The sequence below is a fragment of the Miniopterus natalensis genome, chromosome 18 (genome assembly GCF_054644295.1).
Source record: "Miniopterus natalensis isolate mMinNat1 chromosome 18, mMinNat1.hap1, whole genome shotgun sequence".
Classification (NCBI taxonomy): domain Eukaryota; kingdom Metazoa; phylum Chordata; class Mammalia; order Chiroptera; family Miniopteridae; genus Miniopterus; species Miniopterus natalensis.
The window spans coordinates 27,169,907-27,195,970 of NC_142098.1; the positions used below are offsets into that span (position 1 = coordinate 27,169,907).

Sequence of the window (26,064 nt, forward strand, 5' to 3'; positions counted from 1 at the left end):
CAGTGAACATTTATTACTTGAAAGGTCTACTGCTTATTAATCTTAGTGGACTAATTGAAGACACATCCACTTTCTCCCAAGAGGTCAGGAGGGACAGCAGTTGTCAAAACTGTAAATCAAAGAAGAAGCTTCAAAGCTCTAATGGAGCCCTACCCTTCCATGCCTGGTGGGGGAGGCTGAGTCAGGAAAGGCAGTGACCCTGTCTACAAGAATTTAAGAACATAAACTACTGGCCACCACAGGGCAATATGGGGTCAATTTTGAGATAAGCAGCTGGGTCCTTAATTCAAGGCCATAGTATATTATTAAGTAGTTAAGAGCCCAGGTGAGAAGTTATATGACCTGAGTTCAAATCCCTGGCCTACCACTTATCAACTATGCCACCCCAGGCACATAACTTCACCTTCTCCTGCCTCACTTTTTCACCTGTAGAACAGAGACAATGATGGTCCCTATTTCCTAAGGGGATGGGCTCATTAAACAGGTTAATCCATATAAAGCCCTTAGCAGAGTGCCAGACACAGAAGGAAAGTTCGATGAACACTAGCTGTATTCTGGAGTTAGAAAAAATCAGATGCTACCAGAAACAGAGCCAGAGCAGGAAACCGTACGAGTCTACAGCAGCAGCAAGGGGAAGTCTGGTTTAGCTGGAACTGAAAGACAGGATACTGTGGGCAGCAACTAATTTTCATCAACCATCCACTCCGAATCCTTTCTGACACAGAGCCACATTTAGCTAGCCATGGTCATTGAACATACTTAACATTCTGGTCTTCTGCACATCATTTCCAAAAGAAATAGACAAAGCCTCCTCCAGCTGAGAGCAAAGATTTCCCTGAAAAACCGGGATGAGTCAGCCGAATGGACCGGTTTGCATCGCTTCATGGGGGTGGAAGCTGGTGCAGGGGCATTTATCTGTCCTTCAGAAGAGACTGTCTAAATCAGAGGCGAGATCTGGTCTCTGCCTACCCCTCCAATGTCATCTCCTACCTGTTACCCTACCCTGCCCATCTGGACCCATCATACCAGCCTCTTTCTCCTCCAGCACACTGTGCCCTTTCCTGCCTCAGGCCCTTGGTCCTTGCTGTTTCCTCTGCTTAGGATTATCTTTCTCCATTTCATTTCATGGCACCCTCCTTCCCAACTCCACACACAACACACACTTCCTCCTAACTACTTGCCTGACCCACCCTTAGCTAGAGTATGCCTCTTCCCCACCCTTTACTCCCTACCCCATTTCTCTGCTTTATTTCCTTCATAAAATGTGCCACTCCCTGAAATCCTATTTATTTGCATGTTAATGTCTACTTAGATGCTAGAACTCAAGTTCCCTGAAGGCACAGGCCTGATGTGTCACCCTCTCTACAGTACCCCCTGGTGCCTGGACCAGTGCCTGGCACGTGGCAGGCCCTGAATAAACATGGGTTGACTGATGCCCACCTGGAGGTGGATGTGGTTATTCATCCATCCATAAATATTCCTTGAGGGCCTCCTAAGTGCCAGGTGGGATAAAAAAGAGACCTGAGTCCCCACCTCTGAGGTCCTTTTAGTTCCGGGGGCAAATGTGTCAGAGGGGACCTGGCCAGGGGTGGTTCCATTGGAAACAGGCTTGAGTCAGAAAGGTGGCATTTTTAGGAAGGGAGACAGAGCTCTCTAGAGCACACACCGGGTGTTGGTAAGCAAGGCTTTCAGGCCTGCAGGTAGGAAGCTTGACTATCTAGGCCAGAGAAAGGGCTGGACCAAGTGGCCCCCGAGAGCCCTTCCAACTCTGCAACTATGACTCCCAGGCAAAGGTGAAGAAGACATAATAGTGGCCAAGACAGGACACAGAATTGACTGGAAGGAACGGTTTCCAAGAGGGGCTATTACCTGAAAAAAGCCAGGTGCACAAAAGGCCTCCTTGCAGAAATCAGGAAGCAGCCAACAGATATTAAGTAGTAAGATCATGGTTATGAACTATACACACATACATAAGAACCATGAAAATAAACACAGGGTAAGGGGGTACAGGGAAAGGACAGGTGTGCACTGTTACACAAGGCGGCCTCTGATGAGCGTGAAACTGGAGCAGCAACCAGAATGAGGTTAAGGAAGAGAGCCATGAGGATACCTGCATGAGGTGTGGCCCAGGCTCAGGGAACAGCAGGCACAACGGCCCTGAGGCAGCAGAGTGCTGGGGAATATGCATGAGTAAAATCCCCGTTACAATATGCATTCATATTATATTGCAACCCACAAGATATAATCATAGACGCCTTTCTTCCAGGAGGATACGCACCCAAAGGTTTTCCCATGTTGATATCTATCTAGGCAGTGATATTATGCACAATTTAAATCTTTTTTTCTCTTCTTAGCTGTCTATGTTTTCTAATGTTTTCCCCATAACAAACATGTATTAGTTTTATAATAAAGAGAACTACACATGAGAAGTCGGGCACTGCCAGAATTGCAGGAGGGCAAGAACTCTCTGGAGCAGCTGCGTTCCTCACTGAAGTATTGATTTATGCTCAACACACAGAAGCCCTGTTTTGCAGCTGATCTCTTTGTTTTGACTGGTAGGAAGCTCAAATTTGTGGTCTGCTTTTAGCAGGAAACCGGGCTTTGTGGCAAGCATTTGGCTACTCAACCCTCCTCCTGTCCTCATCCCTTAGCCTTACATTTTCCTTTGCCCATTTCCCTACCTTTATCAGACATGCAGATATTGTATATCTAGGTAACACACACCTTCGCGATCTTCATTGGAATGAGGCGGGAATGAACAAAGAAACAGACCAACAGAGACAAGAGGTTCTTAATGAAGTCTTAAAAAGGGAATGTTGTTACAGAAAGTCTCGCCCACCCCTGGAGGATCCTGACCTTCCCATTATTGGAACATCGTTGACTACAATGGAGTAGGGATGATTCAGTTCATCAGGTTTTATCATGGTGGACCACAAGCCGAATGAACCTCTCTGGGCCTCAATTTCCTCATCTGAAAATGAGGTCTACAACCTACTACCCCCACAGACTGATTGGTGGAATTACATGTTACTAAGCAAATGCTCAGGGCAGTGCCCGGCATATAATAAAAGCTATATCAGAGTTAACAATAATGGCTAGTATATTTTACAATGATCAGGAATAGTAATAACTGCTACGATCTGAGTGCCCAGTGTATGCCTGACATTCCGTATTGTTCATCTCATTTAATGTCCCCAATAACCTAATGAAGTAGATACTACTAATCCGATTTTACTGAGGGAAAAAGTTAACAGGAAGACAAGATGCCTTCGAAAGAAATCCAGTGCTGGACCCTGAGCGGTGTTATCTCAAGGAAGGATGCTGTATGTGCCAGCAGTTCGATGCAAACTGTAAATCCTTACCCTACCACTAAGTAGCCCTCCTGGAGCCTCAGTCTCCCCATTTATAAAATGGAAATAATTATAATAGGGTTGGTGTGAAAACTAGATAAGCTCGCACATGTAAAACCAAGTGCACATGTCAATAACTGAAGGGTTCTTGATAATGGCCATTAATTATTTGACACTTATTTTCAGGGGGATTAGCTGAGAACAAGGCATAAGATGTACAGAGAAAACAGACCCAATTGCAACAGGGAACTTGCCTATGAGAGAAAAATATATCTCTAAAAAGTGTTAACCATCTGAAAGTCATGACATGTGCAGAAATACTTTTTGTTTTTTAAAAAGGAGATAACCCTGGCTGGGTGGCTCAGTTGGTTGAAGAGTCATCCCATACGCCAAAAAGCTGCGGGTTCGATTCTCTGTCACGGCACATACCTAGGCTGCGGGTTCAGTCCCTGGTCAGGACTCTTATGGGAGGCAATCGATCGATGTTTCTCTCTCACATCAATGTTTCTCTCTCTCTAAAAATCAATAAAACAAAACAAAATCCTCGTGTGAGGATTAAAAAAAGGAAATAAATCACCTACCTTAGGGCATACCTACTTAATAACAGTCAAAGTCATCATGTTTATGATTAATTGCCCTCTCTAAAACTTCGGGAGTGCATTTAGAATCAAATTTCTGAAATGTCTACATATTCGCTGGATCTGTTATCAAAATCTAGATGGATTAATCATAAACTAAATCTCACCTCCCCCCCCAAACAAACAAAAACACACCAAAAACAGAAAAATAACTTCATTCCCTGTTCACAGCAAGGAAAGTCCCTAAAATTCTTACCTGGCCCAACCTAAAACTGAACTGGCAGCTGCCTTATCTCCATGCTCAGCTTGAGTTTCAAGCTGGCTTCTCCAGAACAGCAGTAGGCCTTGGCCACACATCTTAATATTAGGCTGAGCAACTTATAAATTAGAGAAATGTGTTTGCAAACTCATAAATGACACCTTGGCCCAAAACCAAGCAAGTTAACTTGTCAGATCATGCACTAGTTGGAATTATCTAGGTTGCCCTCCCTGCTCTAGGATGGCTGAGGGTCTTGGATACAGCAGGTGCCTAAAGAATATCTGAAAGAAAGAATGAATGATGGGTGAATGGATGGGGGGAAGGAAGGAAGGAAGGAAGGAAGGAAGGAAGGAAGGAAGGAAGGAAGGAAGGAAGGAAGGAAGGAAGGAAGGACCCCTTGGCCATTCAAGCTCTCCTCTCTGAATACACTGGAACTCTTCCTCCACCAGAGTTTCAGCTGTTTGTCACATATCTTGAGGAGTTTGCAGCCCTCAACTTAATTTCCCTTCACCTCTGAATTGATAGACACTGAGGTTGTTCCCCAGACTGGTGAAAAACAATCCTTCTGCACAGAGCCAAGCCTTGGGGCATGGGGGATGAGGGGTTGGGGGGAGACTTGGATGCCTCAATGTCTGATGAAAGTTCTGGATCCTCTGAACCCAAAAGAGGCTTTCACACGCATTCATCTTGTCTATAACTTTGGATGCGTTCATAGATTACTCACACCCACCCCCAAGTCCAATCAAGAATCACCTGGGGAGTATGTTTTAAACAATTCCCCAGTTCCCCTCAGATCTCTATACTCTGAATCCCTGGGAAGGCCCCTCAAAGTCTGCACTTTTAAATTGTCCGAGTAACCCACACTCTAGCCCAGGTTGGGGAACTGATGCTATGGTCCAGCTTTTCTTTTAAGGGCAATCCCAGGACCTCCCATTCAAGCCCAGAGGGTTTATTTACAAATGCAGATTCCTAGACCCTACCCCAGATTTATACCTTGGAATCTGAGGGGGTGGGGCCCAGCAGCCTGCATTTTTAATTAGTTACACAGGTGGTTTTGAAGCTTCTTAAGGATTGAGAACTATTTCCCAGAATTACAGGGTTAAAAACGTTAGAAGAGCTGAAGGCCTGTAAACAATTGCTAATTAATTAATTAGCATTTCAAATGGCAGAGCTTTCGGGGTGCATATTCCAAGGATTGGGGTGAGGAGCATGTGATTAACCCCTCCACACCTGTGAATATTTACTTCCTTCCCTCACTCCCAGGTCCCACAACCCTCTTCCACCTCCCTCTGCCCTCTGTGTTTCCCTCCCAGGCTCTTCTGAAACACCAGCTGTTCACCTTTCTAAACCTCAATCTGTCACCTGTACAAGGGATTGGGCCTAGGAGACAAAGGATTATGGCAATCTCGGGATTACAGGTGCAGCCCCCATGCTGTTTTACTCGGACTTTTCCCCCTGGCAAGTACCAACCACCTTCTCACATTCTAGTTAATCTGTTTGCTGTCCCTCCCCCTTCTAGAACAGAAATTCCACAAGGAGGTGGGGGGCAGGGGTTGTCACTTCCGAGGCCCTGTCTGAATTCCTGGCACAGGGTAGGCTCAATTGACTGAAGAGTGAGTTAAAGTTTAGGGCTCAGTGCCTACCTAGCTGATGCTAAACACAAAAAGTAGTAACTATCACCACAATTTCCCTTCACTGTTAAGAAGCAGAGGAATTGAACACTTTAAGCTGCTTTTTACAATTGATTTATCTTTGGGAAGCAAACAGCCATGGGCAGGGAGGTGGGGTGGAGAAGAGCTTGGGGTGGTTGAAAGCTCCCATTATTGTTTAAAAATATGGCCAGTGGGATCACATTGCAGCGCAGCTAAAAGTGGAGTTTTGTTTGTTTTTCAGAAGGGAAAGAGCAAAATTTGATTTCAAAAATTCCCCCCAAAAGTTCCCCACAGATGGAGATAGGTCACCCCCATCCCCAGGAACCCCTGAAGCTTAATTCTCCCCAGCAAACAGCCCCTCAAACAACTACTTATTGAGTACCAACTATTCCAGGTGCCATGGTAGGAACCCTTCCCTGGGCACCCAGCCTGGTAGGGAAAGAGGAGAAGTCAGAGGATCCCAACCTGACAGGGAGTTGGGGAGAGAGAGGGATGTCTTAACTCAGGCCTAGGGGTTGAGGAAGGCTTCCTGGTGGAAGCATCAGTTGAGCTGGCCAGGAGAGATGAATTAGCTATGCAGGGAACACAGGAAAGTATGCTGATGGAGGGGACAGAGAGCCTGACTACTCTGCAGATGGACCAGCGTCATCATTAGAAATGTGAATCCATGGGCCTCGCCCTGAACCAAGTTAATCAGAAGCCTGGGAGAGGCCCCAGGCCTCTGTGCTCAGCCCCAGAACCTGAGCAGTCAGGGGCCAGGGGCCAAGCTATTAACCACCAGCCAAATTCTCCCCTTGGAGGAGCCCCACCCAAACAACTACCTGTTGAGTATTCCACTGTCTAGCATGAAGGTGGGGCGGAGATGCAGCAAGAAGGAGACAACTGGCTGGAAGTAGTGGGTGGGTCTGGACTGAATGGGAGAGAGGAACCAGGAGTTCAAGGCCCTCTCCACTGGGCATCCCCCTCTGCCTTCTCCTATCATCCCCTGCCCCTTGGACCCTCAAATCCATGCACACTGGCCTTCTTGCTCTTCCGCTCTGCCTAAGGGTGTCTGTCTTCACTGTTCCCTCCGTCTAGAACACCGTTCACCTGACCCTTCACTTCCCTTGGGTCTTTGTTTAAAGGGCCCCTTCGGTGAGGCCCTCTCAAACCGCCCCACCTGCTTCCAGGTAATTCCTCACTCGGGTTCATTTTCCCTAAACATTTATTGCCACCCGATACCCTAAATGTCTTAAATATTTATTATGTTTACTGCCTGTTCCCACCAACACACTAGAGTACAAACTCCACAAGCGGGGAGATTCAGATGTCTGGTTCTCTGTATCCCCAGTCCCACAGCAGTGCATGGCACATAATAGCTCTCAATCGTTATTTGCTAAACGAATGAACAAATGAGCGAGTGATGGGCAAATGGATGGACAGAATGGGTGCTGCCATTGGCTGAGATGGCACCTGGAAGCAAGACTGGGGATGGAGGAGGGGATTCTGGATAAGCACTTGGGGTGGCAGTGGCACAGCCAGGTGGCGGCCCTGGGCCCAATGAACCAGGCAGGACCACGCTGGCCTCTGAGGGCCATGGACGGGGCGGTTCATTTTCCTTCTCTGTGGCCCACTCTAGACTGCGACGGCACAGCCTGGGACCAACTGGATCCATTGGCCCCAGGGCAGGCAGAGGGAGAACCTGCTGCTCCTGTTCTCCCAGCCTGCCAGGGTCCCTGCCAACAGAGCCCCGCCCAGCCAGGCAGCCACCTCACTGTCCTTCTATGACCCCGTTAGGCCATCAGCCTCAGAGGCCAGGCGGGAAGTGCTAAGGGAGAGTTTCCTCACAGCCCCTCACCCTCCTGGTGTGGCTCCAGGGCAGAAAGCTGAGTTTCACCTGAGAGTCACCATCCAAACATTCCTTTTGTCAATTCCTAGTCCCCAGAATCTGCTGGGAAGTCCCTCCCTACCCACCCCACCCAACAAGAGACACTTCCCCCTTCCTGCTGACATGCCACCCAACACTTCAGGCCCATTCCTGACTCCCCTGCAGAAGCTTCAACAGCTGCTCCAGCCCACACAGTTCTAACCCACCTGGATTCTGAATGTGCTCCCTGTCTGATAACTTGGCATCTGAGCGTTTCCAATGCTCCTAGACTCATCTCCAAAGCCTTTGGGACAGGAGAAGCCCCGTGACTGACACAGAGCACACAGTAGGCACTCAAACACCAGACTAAGGGGAACTCGGTTGGCTTCTGCGATATTAAAAAGCACCTTCCACCTGGCCGGCATGGCTCAGCAGTTGACCTGTGATTCAGGAGTTTGAGGTTCGATTCCCGGTTAGGGCACATGCCCGGGTTGTGGGCCCGATTCCCACCAGTGGGCATGCAGGAGGCAGCCGATCAGTGACCCTCTCTCCTCATTGATGTTTCTATCTCTCTCTCTCCCTCTCCCTTCCTCTCTCTGAAATCAATGAAAACATATTAAAAAAAAAAAAAAAAAAGCACCTTCCTCAGGTTTTACAGGATCGCAGAGGGGGGCAGATTCCATGACTGACGTGCAAAATTTTCCAGGGCGTATTATAAAGGAGGGGAAGGAGACGGTTCCATTTTGTAGAACAATTTTTATTTCCATTTCTGGAACACCCCAATTTTTTTTTAAACCCACAAATATGGGCACACATGTTCTATGAATGCTTAGAAAAATGTCCGGGAGGATACCTACCAAATTGTTAACATCAGCCACCGAGAAGGGGAGGGCAGTCTGGAGGGTGTTTGAATTTCCTGTTATAGATCATTATTCAAGTTTTCCTTGCAGAATTTATTTAAACTTTATCACGAAGAATTTCAAACATAATCAAAAGTAGAGAAAACAGTATAATGGGCCCACATATCCAGCTCCCACATGGCAGTCTTATGACAGCTATACCCCCAACCCCTTTCCCACCCAGACACCTATCTTTCCATCTGTAAATGTCAGTGTGTATCTCTAATACTCCCCTCTCCTTTTTCAACATAACCCCAATCCATTGCTACTATTATGAATTTTTTAAAAAACAAAATATTTTCCCTCCCATCAAACTTGGTAGGGAGGTCAAGCAAACTGCGGTATTCATATAACTAACTGGTTTACACTCCACCCTACCCCTCACCCCCACCCCCAAAATGATTAGGAAGGAACTTTAAGTACTAGTTTAAGAAAGAAAATAATAATAATTAAAGGAGCCGACGAAGCTCTGAGTGGCTTGCAAACTCATCTCTTGAACCACTTCATCATTCAGATTTATGGAGCCCAAGGGGGCCAGTAATACTCTTTTTATTCTGGGTTTTCAAAGGAGCCAAAAGGATCTTAAAGCTTCATTTACCCGAAGGCTAACACTAGTTAAGCACTTTGGGTGGAACTTGAGGTTCCTCTCTAGGCCGAAGCGAAGAAGCTAAAATGCAGATGTTCTCAGAAACTAAGAAATTCCATGACTCTTTTAAGGCTCCTTCTAACTGCTCCCAATAAACGGATTTTTAAACACATACTCTTCCTCTGCGGGTTTAATGCTGAACAGTTCTGAATCTTCCTGTAGAGGGAAGGTCCATGAAGGTTACAGAGACCTTGTAATTCCATGAAGCACAGGGCTGCAGCAGCAAGGGGTTGAGGGGGGACAAGCAAGATGACCCTGGTGTGCCCACAGGGGTTTTAGGTGGCACGACTGGAAAGGAGCTGCCAGTGTTTGGAAACTGCAGCTCCAGTGCTTCAAAGCACTCTCAGGAGTCCTTCTTACCCTAGTCCCTGCTGCTGCAACTCTGCCCCATTCCCTTTTTTCCCATTCTCCATGGGCCACATGGCGGATATATCCTTTGCAAGTATCTGAAAGCAGGTTAATTGGTTTTCAGCTTTCTCAAAAGGCCAGCAGCAAAGGCTGGGGTAGTCAGTCATCCTTAAAACTCCCCACCTAGGGTGGACTAAGGATCCTGGGGCCTGGGGAAAGAGCACCATTATTGACTAATGATGGGCACAGTGGAAGGCTGGGCAGGGACCCCTGCAAGAATAAACTCAGTTTTGGTGAGAGAAGCTACCTATGGCTCCATACTAATGCTGACTCTATTTTATATATCATCAGAAAACCCTAAAAACCTTGTACCTCTCCAGTGCCCAGGACTGGCTGAGAGGAATCTGTCCCCTGAAATCAGTAACTATCCCAGAGGCCAGAGACACCTCCACATTGCAGGCTCTCCTGCATACAGCATCTAAAATGCTCTTGACATTGCTTTAATAGTAAAAGAACAAAAACAGCTAGTATCCATCAATAGGATACTATAGTGGAATATTATACATCTGTTAAAAATGAGAATAATCTCCAAGATATATCAAGTAAACAAGGTGCAGAACAGTGTGTATAATGTTAGCTTTTGTGTTAAGTTGGGGGGGGTACATATCTGTACATATTTAATTCAAGAAACACTGGGAAAATATATAAATATTTAAATGTCTGTGACAAGAGACCTGAGCACTTGAGAGTTCCCAGAAAAGCACCAGCCAGGTACAGGTACACGGGTGATGGCATAAACTTTGGGGTCAGCGGGCAGGGGTTCAAATCCCTGCCTGCCGTTTCCTAGCTTTGCGGCCTTAGACAAGTCACTAATGCTCTCTGAGTCTCAGTTTCCTCCTCTTAAAATGGAGATGATACTGGAATCAAGTTCATAGGATGACTGAACCAAATAGGGGTGACTACAAATGAGCAGAGTTGCTTCACGATGGTCTGCCTGATGGGCAGCACACAACGTGCACAGTGGGTGTTGGGTCTTAGATTGGGGAAAGTGAAGGAGCAAAGAGACAAGGGGAGGTACCCCTTCCTCACCTTCATCCTCTCTGGCCCCTTTGGCCTTTAGCATTTAACACAATCTTTTTCACTTCCTTGGTGCAATTCTAAAGCAGAAAGATCTAATATTGAAAACTCAATACTTAGGAGTGTTTGCTCAACGCCAGGCGCTTTGAACACTTTACCTATGTTTACTCATGGAATCCTCATCTCAACCCTGTGAGGCAGGAATTACGATTTTACAGGTAAGGGGACTGAGGCACAGAAAGGTTAAGTAACTTGCTCAAGGTCACACAGCAAATAAGAGTCAAGAGAGAATTCGCAGCCATGCAGTCCTGCCTCTCATTACCGCTCTCCCCATTCACCTTTACTCTCAGAGGGAGGCTCAGGGAAACTTGTTCCTTTGTTTCACAGGTTAAAAAAGAAATAAATGATGCTGGAGATTAAAGTCACAACCTTGATATCAAATCTCTGGTGAACCAGGAGCAAAGCCTCACAGCTGGTAAGTGAAGTACAGTTTCCTAGGGTGAACAGCCTCCCAGGTATTTAATTCCCAAAGTCTTTTAAGTATGTCCATGGTTCAGGTGAGAGGATTAGCAGAAAAGATTAAAAAATAAAAATTAAAAAAGGAGAGAGAAATCATAACTAAGTCCAAAATCCAAAGGAAAATCAGCACAATTTACATGGAAGTTTCAAAATCAAAGACTCCAGTGACAAGCTCCGAAACACCCACCTACAAGGCACGGAAGACATTTCTTTTTTTTTCTTTTTTTAAAAATATATCTTTATTGATTTCAGAGAGAGGAAGGAGGGGAGAGAGAAATAGAAACATCGATGATGAGAGAGTCATTGATTGGCTGCCTTCTGCACACCCCCACTGGGGATCGAGCCCACAACCCGGGCGTGTGCCCTGACCGGAATCAAACGGAGATCTCCTGGATCCTAGGCGGATGCTCAACCGCTAAGCCACGCCCAGTAAGGCAGAAGAGCATTTCTTTATAAATGCAGACTTGAGAAGGCAAAGGGTACAAAAGGGAACAGACGGTACACCCACAAATCCTAATTTCTCCAGAAAGTTTAGTCATGATTGCAAGCCCAGGAGCTGGGGTGGTAATGAAATTGGACACATGGACTTCACCGAGCAACTGCTGAACACCGTCCTTTCTGCAAAACCCGAGCTTCCGGCTAAGAATGCAGTGATCTAGGGCCAGTATCTCTCGGGATTTATGAGTAAGCTGGCACCTAGAGTACCGGTGACTGCGAGAGGGTGATGTCACAATTGATTTAACCTCTGATACCAATAACCTCACCAGCAGAGGCCTCTCAGTATCGGTGATTCAGAATCTTGCCCCACCTGCCAATAAGTGCCCAGGACATTGTCCTGCAGCTGACTCACGGGGTGACGTTTTCAATAGGAAAGCCACTTTTCCCACAAGCTCGAGTTGGTCACCCCGTTTCCTTTTCAAACACTCCCACACAGTGGTGGTGAAGAATTTGCGGGGGAGGAAGCTTGCAGTCTTTGAAAATCCTCATACTGAATCCAGGCTTTATTCTAACTAGCAGGTCCTATGACACCAGTATACATGTACCTCCCCCCACCAAGCCACTCTCCCCCCACACAAAAAATCATGCCCAAGAAGTCATGATGTCTACTTAGAACCACCTCATTCCTCCGCCATGAGGAAGTGAAAAAAACTAGAGTGGAGCCATATGCCTCTTGGCAACGTGCCAACGGGTCTGTGGCTTGGAGAGAGCAGTAGATCCTGGTTTGAATGTGATACCTTTTAAGGAGGTGTGGCAACAATTAACCCTCAGGATTATTCCTCTAGCAAAAGGCCTGCTTAGAGAATAGTCTTTTTAAATGGCACCAATACGGAACGAAAGAATGTGGGTGGTCCAGCTCCTTCAAAACACAGTCCTATTCTAACACCTATTGAGCACCTCACCTCTTCAGGTCTTTTCACAAATGTCATTCTTCTTAGTGATAAATCACACAAATCTCTCCACACCAACACACATAGTTACCACCCTTCCTGCTATATGCTGTTTTTCCTTCCATAGATCACCATCTGCCTGCCTCCTTCTGTCTCCTCTGACTGGAAGGGAAATCCACAAGGGTGGGATTTTGTCTCTTTCATCCCATTACATCCCCGAGGCGCAGCACAGAGCTAGTGCCGGCAGATACTCAACGTGAATTTGTTCAGTGAATGCGCAAATGACTGCCTCTGTCATCCAGGACTTCCCTCCCTCGGAGGCCTCAGGAGCAGGAATTCTCCATCCCCTTCACCTGGCTGCTCACAGACGGTCTCCAAAGATCACAGACTCTGGAGTCCGACAGCCACTTCCCGTCTGGGACCCACCCGTCTTACTCAGCCTAACAGGGCGAACAACCTGCTGTGAGCTTTCAAGGAGGCAGCATGTCTTGCAGGACACGCAGTAAGTACATAGGAAGTACTAGCCAATACATGGTTGCTTATGATAAGAAGAGACGACAAAACAAGAATTGTTACTAATTTTTTTTAGTAAGATGTCTCAACTGTTGCATGAGGCATACCGATACTAAAAAATCAGTCACTGATTACCTAAAATTCAAATGTAACTGGGTGTCCTGTATTTTTTATTGGCTAAATCTGACAACTCTGCCCATTAGGCAGTGACCTTCCTGAAGGCAGGGTGATGTTTCTTACATCAAGATTTACAAAATATTGCCTTATAATACTCTCTCAATGAATATTGATTGAGCAGATGGATTTCAGAGCTGTGAGATTTTTATCTTGGCCATGAGCTAATTGAGTTAGCCTTAAAGTATTGTCTTTGAGTGTTTTGCATCTCTCTACAAGTTCCTTTCCAGGCTCCTGTGCATTGCCAAGAATTAGAAGAATGGACACCAGGTCTTAAACAATTAATGGGCCTGCAGGATACTGCAGATACCCAGGAGGAGGTGTTGGGTGTATCTGGGAGCCTTGCTCAAGGAAGGTGTTACCCAGACAATAGGAAACCAAACAGATGGCCCTGGCGGGCTCAGATCTTTGTTTAGATTTTGATCTGGTGCTTCCTTACACCAAGGCTGAAATGGTTCATCTGACCTTTAGACTCTAGACTGCAAGCTGTTTTGTGACAAGACAATTAGGTAAGGTTACATCAGGGGTGTGCAGGGCTCAGAGAAACTGGTGAGTGCCAGGCAGAGACACATGCCCTGAAAACATCTCCCCCCCCCCCCCCCGCCTTGTGTCCTTTCTGTGCTTCATACTGAAAAAGTTCCCTCTTTTCATTAAAACAAAAGGCACAATTACACCTGAAATTAATGATATATGTCAATTACATCTCAATTTTTTTTCCAGCTTAGCATTTTTTTAAAATATGTTTTTATTGATTTTTAGAGAAAGAGGAAGGGAGAGGGATAGAGATAGAAACATCAAAGAGAGAGAAAGATCATCGATCGGCTGCCTCCTCCATGCCTCCTACTGGGGATTGAGCCCGAAATCCTGGGCATGTGCCCCGGGAATTGAATTGGTGATCTCTTAGTTCCTGTGTGGATGCTCAGCCACTGACCCACACTGGCCAGGCTCAAAGGTTTTTTTTAAAAGCCCAGGGGAATCGCTTCTAAAAGCAAAAGATATGTATAGACCTATATATACATTCTGAAACCCGACTCATTCATTCATTCATACATTCATCAAATACTTATTGAGTACCTATTATGTGCCAGTCACTGTTCTAGACACAATACAACCTATGAACTAAATAAGACAAAAATCCTTGGCCTCTTAGAGCTTATGTTCCGGTGAAAGGAGACAGGCAGTGGACAGGAGAAGTAAGTGAAATACATAGGACATTAGATGGTGAAAAGTACTGTGAAGGAAATAAAACAAAGAAAGATAAACAAGAGTATTAGGGGAAGGGGCTACTACCTCAAATAGGGGGGTTCAAGAAAGGCCTGACTGAGTGGGTGACATTTGAGCAAAGACTTAAGGACATAAACCAGTGAGCCAAGCAGGTATCAAGGGGAAAATACTGTAAACAGTGGGCAATAGCCAGTGCAAAGGCTCTGAGGCAGAAGTGTGTCTGATGTGCTCCAGATACATTCAGGGAGTAATGCAGGCAAGAGATAAAGGGGTGATTAGGGGCAGATCATGGAAACCTTGTAAGTCATAGAAAGGACAGTGACTTTTAGTCTATGTAGAATGGGAACCACTCGCAGATTTTGAATAAGATTGGTATTTTCTAACTTACATTTTTAAAAACCATCATTCTGGCTATTGGGTAGAGAAAAGACTGCGTTGGGGGAAGTGAAGGGGAAGCAGAGAGACCAGGAAGGAGGCTGTTGTAACAATCTAGGTGAGGACCCTCTCAAACTTCTTTTGGGAAGCTCTTCTGGGAACAGACAAGTTATATTAGCGCGTTTGAAGGCCAAACCACAGAAACAGGTGTTCTTAACCTTCGACTTGCCCAGGTATTGTATAACTGAAAGGCTTTCAGCTTGTTACAAGCTCTCCTAATTACAAAGCCCAGTAATTATTATCTAGGCCTTGGCCAATTATCCCGCGGGGTCCTGTGCTGGCTACCGTTTATGATTTTGCTCATGGGAAACAGGTTCAACCCTTCCAGGCCCTATTAGGTCCTAGCAGTAACATCAGAGCCCACTGGGGTCTGGGCATGTTCTCCCTCTTTCTGGGAAGAGATCCACACCCAGTTCTCTGCCTGGCTCCTACACCTTAGTTTAGGACAGTTTTCTTAATTAGTTTAGGACAGTTTTCTTCCCAACCCCCAATCTTGAATGCCATAATAATTGCATTGTCAGGGACTTGGAAAGTTGAAAAGACAAACAGAAAGGAAAATAAGTGCTGTTCAGCTAGTATTTACTTGGAAGTGAAAGTCAAAAGGGAAGGAGGCTATGCCCTGGCCGGATAGCTCAGTTGGTTAGAGCGCCGTTCCGATACGCCAAGGATGCGTGTTTGATTGCAGGTCAGGGCACATACAAGAAGCAACCAATGAATGCATAAATAAGTGGAACAACAAATCGATGTTTCTCTCTCTCCCTTCCTCTCTCTCTCATATCAATAAATTTAAAAAAGAACTATGTTTAATAAAAGGAAAAGGGTCTAAAAATCGCCCAAAATCAAACGACAAAAGAATCCTTCAAAGGCAAAAGAGGCTGAATTCCAATGTTGCAATTAAAATTAGTGAGATGTAAAGGTATAAGGACATATTTTCCAAAGGGAAGGAGGGAATCCCTCTCCCTTTGAACAGCGATTTTCAACCTTTTTCATCTCATGGCACACATAAACTAATTACTAAAATTCTGTGGCACACCAAAAAATATTTTTTGCCAATCTAACAACAACAACAACAAAAAGGTATAATTCTGATTCCTTCACACTGGGTGGCTATTGTTGTGTTGACTAGTGTCATTTTTTTTATTTGACCATCTAAGGGGAAAGGTCAGTGCCCCTAACTAAATAGTCAGGTATTGTGTGTTTTGAAAATTCTTGCGGCACGTGGGTTGAAAACGGCTGCCTTCCAGTGAATTAGGTTCCACTGGAGATGCAGGTTGGCCAAAGGCACAGGGGGCACTGATGAGAGCACAGGTTATGAAAGATAAAGGTCCCGGACTTTTGCACTGGCCAGTGTAGCTCAGTTGGTTGGGCATCATCTCATGCGCGGAAAGGTTGCTGGTTCGATTCCCAGTCAGGGCACATGCCTGGGTTGCTGGGTTTCGGGCTCAACCTCCGGTAGGGGGGATGCAGGAGGCTGACCGATCACATCCATGTTTCTCTTTCTCTCTCTAAAACAGGGGTAGGGAACATTCAGCCCTTGAGCTGTATAAGGCCTGAAAAATCATTTGGTCTGGCCCTGCCAAGGCCACCGCAGGTGAGACTCAAAAGTCAATAAATCTAGGAGCCTTTTTTTCATAGCTAATTTTTAAGTTGATCATTTTGTATGGCCTGTGAATGATGTTATAAATATCCAAATGGCCCTTGGCAGAAAAGAGGTTCCCCATCCCTGCTCTAAAATATCAATAAAAAAACCTTAAAAAAAAAAGTCCAGGACTGTAGCCTCCGCTCTGCCACTACCCAGCTGGGTGACCATGGGCAAGTTGTCCAACCTCTCTGAGCCTGTTTCCTGTTCCAGAGTGGGGAATAATGACAGTTCCTGCCTTAGGCCACTGTGAGGCTTAGCTAAACCATCAAGTCTACGAGGCCCTTTGCAGGACCCACTACTAATACTGGGTAGAAATATTTATATTTTTACTTGTTGGCCACCTCCAAATACATACTCTCAGTATAGCTTTTCAATCATTTTATATTCCAGTTTAAGGAAAAACACTAATTTCCTACCCAAATTCATATTGAAACTGGTGGCTAATATTCTTTCAAGCTCCAGACCTGAAATTCCCAAACACTTCTTTGATAACTCTCCCTACCTCTGGATCCTCAAACACTCACTCACCACTTTCCCAACCAGGGACTTCCTTCTTCCCCAACTTGCTCCTCTGTCTCGTTTATTCCCCAGTATAAGTGCAAAGGAACATTCTAGAAGCTGCTGGAATTAACTCTTGCTTAGAGTCATTTAGCTGCTGGAACCTTGAGGCCTTTCCTCAAATCAAAACTATTTTGTCTTCAGGGAGGCAGGCCCCCAGTTCTTTTTGCTTAAGTCTCCCCCTGGGAGAGTAGGAAACAGGTCTCTAGATGCTGGTAGGGGAGCAAACTGATATGGTCCTTGTGAAGAAAAGTATCTGTCAAAATTACAAATGCACACACCCTGATCCAGCAGGCCAACCTGTGGAAGTTTATCTTCTGCATACACCAGAACATGTGCAAAATGATATATATACTATGTTATTCCCTGGAGTGCTGTTTTCTGAAAGATAAGACACAACCCATAGTCTATCCCAGTGTCTCTCAGGGGCAGGTTAAATAGACTATGGCACATCCATGCCATGCAGCTGTAACAAAAGTAAAAGAATGTGAAAGTTCTATATAGAGAGAAAGAACACGCAAATATATTGTTGGGCAAAAAAGAAGGTACAGACCAGTGTTATCCCTATGCTACTCTTTGCATTAAAAGATTATTATTAAATTTATGTTTGCATAAAGAAATGACTCTTTTATTCCCATAAGGAAGCCCTAAAAAAGATATGCAAGCGACCAATAAAACCAGTTACTTGTGAGGAACTAACTGGTTACCTGTGCCCTGGGGAAGAACTGGGTAAAGAATGGAATGAGGCCTGGCCAGCGTGGCTCAGCGGTTGAGCATCGATCTATGACACAGGAGATGGTAGTTCAGATCATTCCCAATCAGGGCACATGCCCAGCTTGTGGGCTCGATCCCCAGTGGGGGGCACGCAGGAGGCAGCTGATCAATGACTCTCTCATCATTGATGTTTCTATCTCTCTCTCCCTCTCCCTTCCTCTCTCTGAAATCATTAAAGATGTATTTTTTTAAAAAAAGAATGGAATGAGGTGGAAAGGAGACTTTTCCCACTTTTTAACCAAATGCATGATTTGCCTACTAAAATAGAAAGAGAACACCCTCTTATTACCTGTAGACTGAGCTCCAAGGCCTAACCCTGGCCGACCTAGGCAGCCTCGTCCTGGGACCCTCTCCTCCTGTAAGCCACCCTCCCAGTTCCAGAAGGCACAGACCCAGCCTGACTCGTTATGCCCCATTACACTCCATTTCCTCTTCCTGGAGAGCTCCTTCTCCTTCTCTGCCTGACTGATGTAGACGCCCTCTCATTCACCAAGGCCTAGCAGGTAAAACCACTCCTTGCTTCCTTTGAACATGTTCCCACCCCATGGATTCTCAGGGTGCACTGGAATTACCCACTGGGCACTTGCTCTCAGAGATTTTCTGGAATCTCCCTGAGGGCAGGGGCTGGGTCTTAGGTCAGCAGGAAGAGAAGTCTGTGCACTGGCTACCTCTTTAGATCCCCCTATTCCCATCACACCTGCTCCACTTTGTAGCCACACAGCTCTCCTTCACCAGCATGGCAGAATGACCAGCCTTACCCCTCTCTGATCAACGGTGCCCTTGGATTCCTGGCCTCAGGCTGACAACCAGATGCCCACACCCTGGCTAGCACCAGGTATTTATTCAAACATTTGTGGCCTAGCTGCTGAAGTTGTCCAGTGCCATGTCCAGAACCCCACCCTCTTTGCATAAAAAGATTATTAAATTTACATTTGCATCAAGAAAAGACTCTTTTTGTATTCCCATATGGAAACTCTGAAAAAGATACACAAAAATCAGTTACCTGTGAGGAGCTAATTGGAACTGTAGCTCAGTGAATTAGCAGGAGGGGAAATCTGTGTTTTTGAAGTGCTCCAGGTGATTCGATGCTTAGCCATGTGGGTGAACCACAGTCTCAGGGGCTGGGGCAGAGCACTTATGGCAATGGGAAAACAGACTGGTATCCTAAAGCATGTGTGATGAAATACTTCTAAAAACCAAACAGAAGCTGAACCGTTTAAGGTCATCCTGAATTCCTCACCCTAGGTTGCTCCTTGCCCCACTCCTCCCACCCCAATTCTAAACAATATTCACGAGCAGGTCAACAGGCAGACTCACTTCAGACCACTGCACAGTGGCAAGCAATACCAGAATTTCCTTTTCTAGCAAAGGGCACTTTGGTCTAGTCACTGTTAGCAGAGTAGTGTTTGCTTTAACACAGGAGCATAGAGACTGAGGAAACTGGTTTGGCTGGTTTGCTGGGCAGGAGGGAGCACAGGGAAACGTTTGAACCAAAGGTAAAACATGGGAGGGAGTGTCTCAAACAGAAGGCACCAGATACTCCATGGGTTTAATATTTAATATGCATCGAGCACTTGGCACACCCTATGACTGGGTACTATTCTGCCCATTTTACTGATGGGAAAACGGACACTTAGAAAGTCCTTGGCCAATGTCCCTCAGCTGGCAAGGGGCATCACCTGGATTTCAATGTAGGTAGCCGGACTCAGGAAGCCCCTAAATGTTGGGAAGATGCAGGCAGGGCCTTGGGGGGAAGTGGAGGACTGGAGGTAGATTAAGAAGAGGAACGAACAGGAAGAGGAAAAGTGCAGAAAGAGGAGGGACCTGAAGCCCTGTAGAGCATAAGCTGAGGAATATAAATGGGAAACAAATTAGAGATAAAGAAACAGAGAGAGAGAGAGAGAGGAAGGCCACCACTAATTTCTTTTTAATTGACCAAAGATGAAAAACACTTAAAAATGACTAACTGCCCTTCCATTTCCGAATTTAGGTTTGAGGTCTCCCTTCTCTGCCCTCCGAAGCTTTCAGAGGGAAGCACTCAGTGCCCTGTATGCCCAGGACACACTTATCACAAAGCTCCAAGAGCCACAGCCCCAGCTCTTCCCTGCCGTTTACGATCAACAGTCTAGGGCTGGCCTAAGGCCACGAAGATTAAGAAGAAAAGAACAAGCCAAGGTATGAGGAGTAGTCAATATTTATTCATTCGTTCATTCATCTGTTCAAAACGGTCTCTGAGCGTCTACTCTGTCCCTAAGAAATGAGCCATCATCTCACGACTCCTTCTCTCTTTACATTTGTCCCACTTGCCTTTATGTTCAGCCCACATCTGTTTACTCAGCACTGTAATCCCAGGGTCCAGCCCGGCGCTGGCACTCAATGGGCACTCGTGTATTTGTGGCTAAACAAATGAATGCATATGAACATTTAATCCTCATGACAAACCTGTATCATTGCCCCCCATTTCACACATGGGGAAACTGAGGCTCGTAGAAGTAAATTGATTTACCCAAGGTCACGCAGCTAACAGCTGAAATTCAAACCTGGACCCTTCAGGTACTTACAGAGCTACCCTGACCAGCCATACCGATTTCATTCATCTCCTTGAAAGCCTGAAGCCCAGAGAGAAGATGGGAGTTGAGGCAGAGTGGAAACCCAGAAGTCTGGATTGTGACAGGTGCCTCTCGGGGACTTTAGGGTTTTGGCAGCTTCTGGGAGATGAGAGAGCTGATTGCTTCAGCGTCTGGCTTATCTGGGGCTACGCTTGGAAGGGAATGTGTAACAGACACCAAGGTGAGCATTTCGGAAGAAAAGGCTGGCTCAATAAAAAGCCCCGGAGAGCACACAGGGATTTCCATAACCACCTGGCAGAGAGGAAAGGCAGGAACAGCAGCCAGCCTTCCTTAAATGGCCTTGCAAGGCCCAGGACCTTGGGCCTCCACCCCTAGTGAGACACAAAGGCAAGGGCAGGGGGATGACCCCTTAGTCTCCTGCCCCAGTGGGCTCTGCATTACCCTTGCCACAGATGTAAGTAATCTGGGAAGCAATGGTTAGGAGTTTGGAGGGTGGGGGAGTGGGGATCTGATGATGTAAGTTCACCCAAAGCAGGTTTCATATTTGTTTTTTTAAAGCCCATTTAATTATGGGGCCGGCATAAGGTTCCCGCCACCTTTAAGCACATCTTTTAGAAAGAAGGGGAAATGGGTGTACTTAATCCACACAGGTGGGTGCCTGCCTGTGAGCTAGGTCAATCCATCAAGCAGCCAGAGCTCACACTCAAAATACAAGCCTTGTTTGCCCAAGCCCAGGTGGCAGAGGAAGCAAAGCACGGAAACCATCAGTTTAAAAGCCAGCTGCCTCCCTTCCCCCCACCTCCCGTTGACTGAAAGCTCAGTGCGCTAGCGTAATACTTCTGAGATCCAAAAACCAACTTATGGTAAGAAAAAGGAAAATCATCAGAAACTAAAGAACCCATTTATAGCTGGTTTTTTGTCTTTGTTTTTGTTTTTAAAATATTCTCCATTCTAGAACCTGGAGAGAAACCACTGGAATAAATACGAGGATCTCATAGGGCACAGAAATGACCCCAACAAACCACCCCAAGGCCCCCTGAGTTTAGCCAAATCCTATTTGTGACACTCTATGGTCACCGGTGGACAAAAAGTGACAGGTTCCTTGTTTTCAAACTCCCATGCAGCGAATTCTCCATGAAGCTAGTGGGCTCTGGAGTGTGCTTCTTTGAAAGAACAAAAACTCAGGAGCCACTAAACTCCACTCAGGGTTCTTAACCTGGTGTCTGTGGAGGGACTGGGGGAGGAGGGTGGCCATGGACCAATGTTTGTATGCAAACTCTCCATGGAGCCAGTGTTTCAGCCTGGTGGTAATGTGGCATCCTTCCATTTTCTACACTGTACAAAGAGAGTGAGGCCACCTCCCTAAACCCTGGCTGCCTTTTTAAATCACAAAACCAGTTCCCTGAGATCGCATGTGTGGTTTTATCAGGAGGGCACTTCTGTCCTGGGGTAATTACACATTGGGTTGGTGGAAGGGGTACCCCATAGTCCAAAAAGCCCCCCAAGGTGAAATGATAGGAACTCTGTTGAGTGGGTGTGGGTACATGGACATATGGGGAACTGGAACCAGACACACCAGCAGCTTGTGTAGACTGCCTCTCCCACCAAGACCACCAGCCGCAGGCCCCCTCCACTCCCACCTGGTCTGGCCCTCTGACTCGTATCTGTCACCACCACCACCACCTCTCGGGTCTGCCCTGCCAACACCTCTGCTCTTCCAGGCACACAGGGAAAATGAAATCTACTCCACAGTGGACACTAATTCCCCAAGCACCCTCTTTCCTTTTTGAGATTACTAAGGAGAAGGGGAGAGAGCAGGAGAAAGACCAGGTGGTAAACCATGAGCAGACAACTAAATTGCTTTATGCTTCAGTTTTCTCTTCTGCAAAACAGAAAGAACAATGGTGCCCACCCTCATAAGGTCCTTGGGAAGATTAAATGAGATAAAATATGTGAAGCACTTACCCCACAATCCAGTTAAAAGTGACTAATAGGGATTGCTATTAATAATAATGATAACCATTAACATGTAATAATATTATTACTGGTCAGACACAAGAGCTTGGGGTGGGGTGGGGATAAAAAACCGACTAACCCACCCTTGGTGCCACCAAATGTCTTGATGCAGGGAAACAAGGTGAACAGCACTTGTGTTGGGACACCTCATACACACATTCACACACACTCCTGTCTCTAACCCCTGATCTGTTCTTCAAGGTTGGCTCAACTTTGCCTCCTTCCAGAAGCCAATCTTCACTGCCCACTGATACCCTACAAAACATTCCAGGCACCTAAATACCCACGTCCCACTGTGCCCTCTAAGTGAGTCCTGGGACATTCTTAGCAACCTGCTGGAGCAGGCAGTACTGAGGGAAGGGCTGGAGTGTCCCTGTCTCTCAGTCCACTCCCCGGTGCCCGGCACAGGGCGGGGCAGAACATCAAGCAGAGACCGGCCAAGTAAGGCAGACCCAGGGCGAAAACCGGGCAAACACTTCCTTCCCGACCCAACGGAAAGCTCCACACAACACACACAGACCTCAGAAAAGCAAATATGTTTTAATCAACCAAGCTGCAGTTTCTGTTTAAAAGAATGAGGGGGGGGCCTCCCACTATTGGTACAACTTCCAAAGTTCAAAAATTTTTTTCAAACAACATCGTGATTGCTGTAGATTTTTCACATGGTCAAAGATTAGAGGAGTAAACAATGAATTCCTTCGGGGGAATTGTGGGTGATTTCTTGTTTCAAAAAGTGTTTCTTTTATTGTTGTGATAACTCGCCCAGTCAACTAAAATCTAGAGGGGGGAGAAAGTGGTTTGGTAAAAAAAAAAAAAAAAAAGCGCATCTGGGAATCAGTGAAACCAGAAGAGAAATCAACCTTCCCTTGCTTTCGCCCCAGGCAACAGTGAACTGAAACAAAGCAACCTCTAGAATTCTGATTATCTCAGTGATAATAAAGCCCGGAAAAGAAAAAACACGGAAAAAGAACCAAAGACATTATTCCTTGGGAGGGGGAGGTCTAGTACCTGTATCCAAATGTTTTCATGTCTAAGAGCAAAAGGCACAGCCTGATAACTGAGAGGGCTCCCCAGTCACCTCCGAGAGGGACAGAAGGGGGCCTGGGAGCCAGGTGCTCCTCCCAGTTCCCACTGGGCCAACCTGTGGACTCCACCCTCTGAGCCTTCCTTGGCTCATCTGTGAATCGGGAATAACCACTTCCCTCCCGCCCTTCCCACATATTAGACTTCCGAAGCCTGAAATGACAGACTGTCTCTAAAGTGGTCAGGACAATAGGAGACACACCGAAGGCCTCTAACAAGTGCCCCCCCCCAACATAACTGGCCACACCAGGAGAGCCCCTCAACCACAGCGCTCAATCAGAGCAAAGCTGAGATCACTATGACTATGTAAATTACCAAGGGGTGCCATCTGAGCCAAAGAAGAATGGGCTCCTGGACGTGGGAGCTCAATTTCTCGGACCCTCCCCACTCCCACCCGCCCGGCCCAAGATCCTCACCTCTGCCCAGGACGCGGCCCCTCTCCAAGTGCCGCCGGGGCACCGTGAACGCGTAGCTCTCGGCGCCAAAGCCGGGACGACAGGGCTCCGGCTCCTGGCAGAGCCTCGGTGAGACCTGGTAAGGGAAAGGTATGGAACCGGGATGACTCGGGGGGTCCCCGCCAGCCCGCACCGAAACCAGCAGCGCCACCCCTCCCTCGCTCCGGGCGTCGGGATTGCGGGAGGGGCCCGCCCCCCGGGGCCCGCAGCCTCGCCAAGTCCCTTCGAGACCCGCGGCCGCCGAGCCCCCGGGAACGCGGGGCAGAGGGGGCAGCAGGGCCACCTCCCGGACCTGGCGCCCCTCTCCTTCCCGTGCTTTTATTGCTTTTTTTTTTTTTTTTTTTTTTAGTTTCATTAGAGGCACCTCTACTCTTCCCAGCTCCCCTTTGCCTTACACCGGGAACGCCCCAGTTCCCGAGTCCCGTTCCTGACCCCGAGCGCGCCCTAACAACTTCTGACCCCCCTTTCCTACCGCGGGGTCGCCCCCACACCTACTTACTACCCTTCCTTTACCTGGCAGGTGCCTTTATTTCTGCGGATCCCCCTTTCGCTACTTCAGGAATCGTCCCCACTACTCCTGGCTCCCCCTGAACTTGCACCGGGCTCCCCTTTTCAGTGTCCTGACCCCGACTCTGCTCCACGCCCCCTCCGCCCCGAGCCAGTTCTGCAGCCGAGCCGGAGTCCCCGGAGCCCGCAGCGAGGCGCGCCCCCACCTCGGGTCCTGAGGGGACGGGGGGCCAAGCCGCCCCCGCCCCCGCCCCCGCCGCGTCCGGAGCGCCGCGCAGCCTAGGCCGCTCCGGGGCCTTTGGACCCAAACTTTCTTGGAAGAAGAGGGAGCGGGGACGACAGGAGAGAGGAAGAAACCGCAAGAGAGGAAGGGACTGGGGGGCCCGGGGCGCGGAGGATGGGACCGGAAGGCGCCCCTGGGAAAGCCGGGGGGACCCGACGTACCTGCAGCAGTAGCAGGAGCGCGAAGAGGCTGCGGCACGGAGGGCCCATGGCGGGCCGGCGTCGGGTCGGTCGGGTCGGGTCCGGCCGGGCTGGAGTCTGGTAGAAGCTCCAGGGACTCACAGGTGCCCCGAGGTTCGCAAAGCCACTGAGGAGGGCAGCGCCGCGGCCTCCAGGTGAGCCCCTGAGGCCCCGCCCCCTGCACGACTGATTGGCTGAGGGCGCACCTGCCGGCCGCAGCCAATGAGAGGCGCGGCCCGGCCCGGCCCGGCCGGCGTCCTCCGCCCGCAGCCGGAGGACGCGCGGCCCCGATCCCGCCCCGCCCGCCTCGCGCGAACCCGGCGAGCCGCTGGCCCGCGGTGGGTAGAGCGCAGGCTGGGTGCAGGGTGCAGGGGCTCTAGGAACCCAGCCTCGCAGTGGGTGTCTCACTAACACCTGGGCTTTCGTTCTGCCTTTTTAACTGCAGGTCTCCACCGGTTCGTGTCTGCAAATCAGTTCACTGGGCAGGACCCGCCTTTGGAAAACCTCAGTTTCTTCACCTTGCAAATGGGAATAATAATCACGAACGCCTCCCTAGGTTGTGAGGTTGCCATACAATTAATGAGGCTAATAGTTCCTGCACCGTAAAAGCTCTGTACCAATATGAGTGATAACAATCACAATAGGTGCTGGGCATTGGAAGTTACTGTGCCAGCCCTGTGCTAAGCATTTGACATTGACCATCTCATTTAACCTCATCTCAAAGCAACCCAGAAGCTGTGCTATTATTCCCATCTGATAGATAGGCAACTGAGGCATAATTTTTTTTAACCTTTACCCACAGATATTTTTTCCATTGCTTTTCAGAGAGAGAAACATCAATGTAAGAGAGACACATTTGCTCACACCCTGACAGAGGTGGGGAACCTGCAACCTAGACACATGCCCTTGGGCAGAATCAAACCCAGGACCCTTCAGCCTGCAACTCTAACTGCTAAGCCAAACCGGCTAGTGCTGAAGTATAGAGAATTTGAGGTCAGTAGGAGATGGCAGAGGACTGGAACCCACTTCCTCTTATTTCAAGGCCCTTTCTTCTGTTAGCTTTATCTCATGTGGCTCTGGATAGCCTTC

At 47.6% G+C, this 26,064-nt stretch overlaps 1 protein-coding gene across 1 annotated transcript in view; it reads right to left on the reverse strand.

Moving 5' to 3' along the window:
- The window catches only part of CDH1 (cadherin 1), a 71,801-nt gene extending 46,741 nt beyond the window's left edge, over nucleotides 1-25,060 (reverse strand). The window contains exons 1-2 of the mRNA XM_016200777.2: nucleotides 24,958-25,060; nucleotides 23,968-24,082 (exon numbers count right to left, since the gene is read on the reverse strand). Coding sequence (XP_016056263.2) covers nucleotides 23,968-24,082; nucleotides 24,958-25,005 — 163 coding nt within the window. The 5' untranslated portion in view covers nucleotides 25,006-25,060. The remainder of the gene's footprint in view (nucleotides 1-23,967; nucleotides 24,083-24,957) is intronic.
- Nucleotides 25,061-26,064: the final 1,004 nt, after the last annotated feature.